The 6,506-nt window shown below is 46.7% G+C and overlaps 1 protein-coding gene across 1 annotated transcript; it reads right to left on the bottom strand.

Moving 5' to 3' along the window:
• Positions 1-201: 201 nt before the first annotated feature.
• On the bottom strand, positions 202-5,510 carry LOC139351697 (uromodulin-like). Its single transcript, XM_070993702.1, has 12 exons — positions 5,455-5,510; positions 5,022-5,262; positions 4,642-4,798; positions 4,374-4,464; positions 3,990-4,052; positions 3,540-3,742; positions 3,039-3,170; positions 2,445-2,632; positions 2,075-2,226; positions 1,760-1,996; positions 1,465-1,621; positions 202-231 (listed from the first exon to the last, which is right to left on the bottom strand). The coding sequence occupies exons 1-12, from the start codon at positions 5,508-5,510 to the stop codon at positions 202-204; spliced, it is 1,707 nt and encodes a 568-aa protein (XP_070849803.1).
• Positions 5,511-6,506: the final 996 nt, after the last annotated feature.

The following is a 6,506-nucleotide window of genomic DNA, read 5'->3' as shown; positions in this document are numbered from 1 at the left end:
GTTATGGAGAAATGAGTCACGCTAACATGCTCTGCTCTGATGGAAGATTGACTTTTAAAGGATCCAATCAGCAGTGTTTCCTCATCAGTGTGAGCTAGCATGGCTTCACAGCAGCGACAAGTGAGCTAATCCTTTCACACAATCAGGCTCTGCATTAGGACCAAGTAACGTTCAGGAATCATGATGAAGGTCGACAGCCTGTCAGTCAGTCCGAGTCACCGTGGAGACAACCTGAGAAGACAACCAGACCAAACTGTGAGTGAAGTCTTTTCTGCAAACCTGCATCCTGACTGAAACCAACAGGTGTGACTCTTCAACTCTCTTCATTCTGTTGTTTGTGATGAGTCTGAAAGCTGAGCAGGAAAACCTCCCTGTCCTCCCTGTCACACTCACTTTTTACTGTCAACATCAGGTCATCAAACATCACTCGTGTCATGGTTCTTCCTTCCTCTTCCATTCAGTCATGAGCTCCAGTAATCCCATGTCTCCCACACTAACAGGCAGAATGCTGAGGTATAACCACCAGTCTGATGTGTGTAAAAGTGTTTGTGGTTGTTCTGTAGCAGGCTGGGATTGATTTCAGGGAATGAAGCTAAACACAGTTTCATTTCAGCCAAGTGCACTGACGACCTATACGGGCTTTGGCACTGAAGTACTGGCACAGCACTCTGGCTGCAGATCATTCATCATGTGTGTCCTGCTACCTTCAGGTGGCTGCAGGGTTTCATCAACTGATGGAGAAACTTCTGACACACTTTCACAGCCTGAAGCAGCTGTCCTCAACAGACACTGAAAGACTCACTCATGCATTCATAGATCAGTGCATATTGCTCTGATGTCAGCAGTCAGCAGCACAGTCGTGTCTTACCTAATTAGTCCAGGTCATGGTGATCAAGGCCGGGGCTTCGTCCAAATATATGGACCCAGCAGATCTGCGTCTCCGAAGACCTCCACTGCAATCCTGGAAGTTAAAGACAGAGAGACATGAAGTGCAGACTTCAGAAGACCAACGCTGGTCCATTCGTGCTGGACTGTTGCTCATGGATGATGGCAGCATCTCACCTTCTGTATCCTTCAATTTGATGTTTACATGTTGAATAAAAACTTGAACAATGAGAAGAAAGCGCTCCTTCATCCAGCCTTTACATTTGTTATTGTACTAAGAGAAAATATATAAAAATCTGATGTAAAGTAAATATAAATACACACAGTTAAAGGCCTCCAATCTGATTTCTAAATCTGGGAATATTTGCACTTCATACAAGGACTAAACCATGTTGCTGCAGCGCCACCTGGAGGCAAAATGCCATCAAATGTTTCTGGCTGATCTAAATGTATTTTCAGCTGCACAGTGTTCAACAGTGATGCAGGTCATGTGTGTTTGTGTGTGTGTGTGTGTGTGTGTGTGTGTGTGTGTGTGTGTGTGTGTGTGTGTGTGTGTGTGTGTGTGTTTGGGGGGCGTACCGGGACGCAGGTCTGGTTGAGGTTGGCACACAGGTTGACGTTGCAGTGCACAGAGACGTCAGAAGAGCTCCTGGAGAACTGGAACATGTTGAAGGAGAAGCGGCTGGACGTTCCCTCTCCGTTTTCCTCCACATCCACCGTCTGGTCGTTCGCACAGCTGCTCACAAACAGTTAAACACTCATCACATCAGAGCACACTTTGTTTTCAGGAGTCAAAAACACACTTATTAACGAGTCCCTGCTTCTGATTCATTTGGACAGCAGCGAGCAGCTACCACCTCTGTGTTCATCTCACCCATCTTTAATCAGGTTGTATCTCAGACTCCCAGCCTGGTTTGTTGCCCAGCAGGAGTCCGTCACCACGGCGACCAGACCGTCATCCAGCCCGTCAGTCTCCAGCACCACCCAGATCTTCTGGTTCAGCTGGACTTCAGTGTTGGAGTCCACAGCTTCTGTATGTCTGGCGTCGGTGTAGGCTTTCATGGTCAGAGTGTAATTCCAAGTTCCAGATATGATCTTCTGGATCACAGAGCTGCAGAAAACAAACACGCTTCAGCTGTCTTATACTCACAAACCTCTTCACAACACAAAGACAACAGCCTCCACTCACCTGTCTTTGACTCTGAAGGTCATAGTGTTGACATCTGGCTGAGTGTAGAAGCAGGAGAAGTCGATGTAGAATTGGTCCTGGCGAGTGATGTTGTCAGAGGAGCTGTTCAGGGCTGTGATGGTGTTCATGTAGATCAGCAGGCTGTTGTTGGACTGCAGGGTGATGGAGATTCAGACGTGTGACATTTGTGAGGTGTTGACTGGCTAGAATAAGCTTCATAGATGACCATCATCTCTAGAAACCAAGGAGGTCAGAGCTGAAGCCCAACCCACAGAAAGATCCCAAACTAGAGGAGAGCAGGAGAAGCTCAGCAGAGTGCTGGAAGACATTTGGCTGCTGGTTGAGAGTAAAGACGTGACGGAGAACCCACCATGACCTCCGTCCCACAGGGGTCGCTGCTGTTGAAGCTGAAGGTCACCATGTGGTCCTCCTCATCCATCTGACCTGTGCAGATCTGGTCATTGAGGTGTAAGGTTGTGTAGTCGATGCCTTTCTCCTCCAGGAGACACCCGACCAGAGTAAGTGAAGCTGAGTTCTCCTCGCAGACCGTCGGGTCACCTGAACGTCCAGCAGGACAGACGAGGGAGACGAATACAAGACCATGTCAGAGAGGACAGACAGGACAGACACTTCCACCATGAGGGACAAAAACAAGTCAAAGCATTCAATCCTGCTTTGGTGACCTTTGTCTGTTCTTTCATTCAGAAGCAAACTACCAGTTTTTGTGGTTTGATACCATCAGAGTGAAAAAGACACAAGGGTGAAAGAAGAGCTGAGTTAATGAAGTCTCATCTGTGCTCCTGATAACAAACATTCAGTCAAAGTGAGTGCTGAAGGTCAGTTATCATCAGCTCCACAACAGCTCAGCTGTGTGAAACAAGTGTCCCTGTGAGAAAACCCTCCACCCTCTGAGGATCAGGACTCTGCACGAGTCAGTCATGTTGTCGTGTCGCAGCTGTCGTACCCAAAGTGTCATTGGATTTGTACGGGAAGGCAAAAACGGCCCGACAGAAGCAGCCGATTTCACCGCTGAGCGTCTCTGCACAGAACTCATGATCACTGCAGATCCTTCCCTGACAGAGGGGCTGAGGGGGGGCTGAAAGAGAGACAGAGAGGGACACATGTAAAGAATAATGACACAAACTGCAATAATGAAGCGGCACTAAAGAAACACAGTTCAGTGGAGACACTGACTGTTTCTAATGCAGATGACCTGCTGAGTCTGTCAAACACACAAGGACTGCAACACCAATCAATCAATTCTCCACAACTGCTGTGAAAACTGGGCTCTGAAAGTTGAACTGAAAAACTAGAGACAAAGATTTTTTCAGGTCAGACATTTGTTGTCTTTCTCCTTGATTTTTATATTCTGCAATCCACAGATTTAGTCTTATTTCTTCTTCTGAATATTTCATTTGAATTAAACTAGATGAGTTGAACTGATCTGAAGCGAGAGAAGTCTTACAGCAGCCGGCCATTGACCTCCAGCTGTCCACTGTGTCGTTGATGCGCAGGCTGCAGTCTCTGGCGTAGGCATCCAGGAACTGACAGTTGAGACCGTCCACAGCAGGGTATCTGCACAAAGTGTCCATGCAGGCGTCTATGTAGGGAGCTGGATCGATGTGGTTGTGACAGGTGTTGATGGTCGTGTCATTCAGGAGAAGACAGCTGTTCCACAGATGTGAAGAAACAGAAAGAGAGATGAAGGATGACGTCCAATCAGTGCTGTGTTACCTTTTGTAACTGGGAATAAACCTAAACATGGAACAGCTGCTGAAGCTTCATGTCACGCAGATTTCTGTTCACACAAAATTTGATCAGTTCTGTTCCCCAAATGACATTAAACATGTGATGTAACATGACATTTAGCACACACATGAAACTATAACACAGAGAGTTTGTTTCATCTGCTTACTGTTCAGTCATCTCGGTGCAGTTGATCGAACTGTCAGCAGTGTCATTGTACAGCACCTCACAGCTAGGGGGCGACACACAACACAAAGTCAGGACTGATACCTGCTCTCACTGTTCAGATACACACAAACACACTTTCTGAGTGTTACAGACACACATGAGCTTTGTGTCTTTGCTTCAGTCCACAAGTCAAAGGAACCTTCATCTTTTCAAGATGTGTCCAGATAATTTAAAATTCAAGTTGTGGAAATGGTCATTGTTGTGAGATCAACAAAATTGAGCAAAACATAAAAACTGACTTTCCAGACAAGTGAAGGAGTGTTAGGGGACTGAATTTCAAAAACAAAGTACAACGTCCACTGAAACACTGTGATCAACGTCTTACTCGAGGATACTGTTGTCAGGAATCCTCTGATCACTCACAGACGTGGAGTTGACACACAAACCATCAACTTGTGGAACTTGTCCACCAGGTCCTGGACAAGTGAAAGACAGAATATGGGTCAGATCAGCATCAACGTTCAAACTGGATGAACATGGCAACTCACCAAAATACAGCTTAGTTCACATTCCTCATGCCCCAAACGAGTGCTGGGCACCACAGTTGGTTGTTGTATCCCGTGTGGTGAGTGCTCGGATTTTACTTTCTGTACCTTTAAAGAAGATCTGTGCGGTGTTGCCATCAAAGAAGACAGAAACAGTGTTGCTGCCGTTTGTCCACACAGCAGTGACTCCAGTTTGGTCCTCAGAGACCTCCACACTGTTTGACAGCACAGTCGAGCCGTTGATGGTCTGCATTGTGTTTCCCAGCTGCATCACAGCAGAGAGACAAAGTGGAGGAAACACAGGTTCAATCATCACAAACACACACAAACAGGCTGTTTTCACTGCAGCAACCACCGAGTTCACCAGTATTGAAATAACTGCTTCTCATGTCGCCAAGAAGAAAGATGAGAGCTGACACAGCAGAGGATGAGACGAGGATTTGGGATCAAAGTCCACACTGACATGACGGTGGCTGTAGGTAGCTTACCTTAACTATCCCCCCTTGTTCCAGGTGAACATCATCGTTTCCGTCCAGTTGCAGTGTCACACTGTCCAAAAAGCTCACATCTCTACGACGGCGTTCCCGGAAATACCCCACCACAGTGAGGCCAGAGACTGTCGAACCCGACAGCAGAGTGTATGCACACCGATCCTGGACATCGTTAAGACGACCGTAAAAGTCGATGACAGCGGGGCCGCTCACAGTGCAGATGGGGTCAAAAAAGCAGCTGATGGAGGCACAGAAGGACAGAAACAACAAACACCATCAGCAGGAGCTGCTGCCGAGGGCCGCGACCACCAGGGGGCCCTCAAACAAACAAACTGCAGGAGTGAAGTCTTCATGTGTTCATGTTCATGTCGTCATTGAGACATTTATCTACGTAATATTTGATTGTCATGTTTTCACAGGCCTGGCTCACATGTCAGCCAACAGCAGTGACTTGAAGGACTCCCTGGACCAGTATTCCAGGGACATGTCTTCCTGTTGTGATGGAACTGTCTCCAGTATCACACTGCACTACCTTTTGATTTCAGTATCAACATCACAGTTAATGAAAACTGTGCTGTGTTCAAACCTCAAAGCACTGATGCAGATAAAGTGCCAGCTGCTTTCAAACTGGCTGGGGGTCAGGCAGCGTTTTGCCGTGGCCTCGGTATAGTCTGCCTTTAGTGGCAAGGTGCAGTGATGAAGGAGTTTTGCACTGCAGCCTCACAGTGGAGGATAACTGCACCGACCCACACTGTTGTAGTTCTGCTTGGTAGCAGGACCAAATGGGGAAACTTCTCATGTCTCCATCGAATCTAAATCTCATCTCAGAAGGTGCAACATGTAAGAAACAAACAAGCAGTGAACACATGAAGTGGCAGAGGAGCGAAAGGGAGGTCAGCCATCAGTCAGCGCCCACCTCCAGAGGCCTGAGCTTTACTATCAGACTAATCCCTCTTGAGGCACAAAGTGGTCTTACGAGATGGGATGGACCCAGGCTAGATGGTTAGCATACTTCAGTAGATATCTCTGAAACACAATACATAGATGTTTCTGCTCTTGCTTTTCTCTCACAGATTTCAGCCTCATTGTTTATCTCTTTGCTCCTATCAGAGCTGCATTTGAGCTGAATTGAGTTACTGCTGATGAAAACCCAACATTTCCTTCTGCTGCTGCTTCACATTAAAAGCTTCCTGCTGTCAAGTCTGAACAGACAGCGTAAGGCCCTGAATGAATAATGTTTTAGAAAAGTCCTCATCAAGTTCTTGTATCATCACAGCTCTTTCTTGTGAACATGAAGCACACATAATTACCTGTTGTTGCCATAACAGTGCTCCATGGAGCCACATTTATCTTTCGGCTGGATGGTTGCATATTCACCACAGATTTCAGAGGAGCAGGTGTCTGGATCAGAACTGACCTCGTCATCATAGAAATACAGAACACCTGCAAAGTGAAGAATCAGGTTAAAATGTCATCGTTCAC

Source organism: Chaetodon trifascialis, chromosome 23 (assembly GCF_039877785.1).
Source record: "Chaetodon trifascialis isolate fChaTrf1 chromosome 23, fChaTrf1.hap1, whole genome shotgun sequence".
Taxonomy (NCBI): Eukaryota; Metazoa; Chordata; class Actinopteri; order Chaetodontiformes; family Chaetodontidae; genus Chaetodon; species Chaetodon trifascialis.
This window is presented reverse-complemented; position numbering and strand designations above follow the sequence as displayed.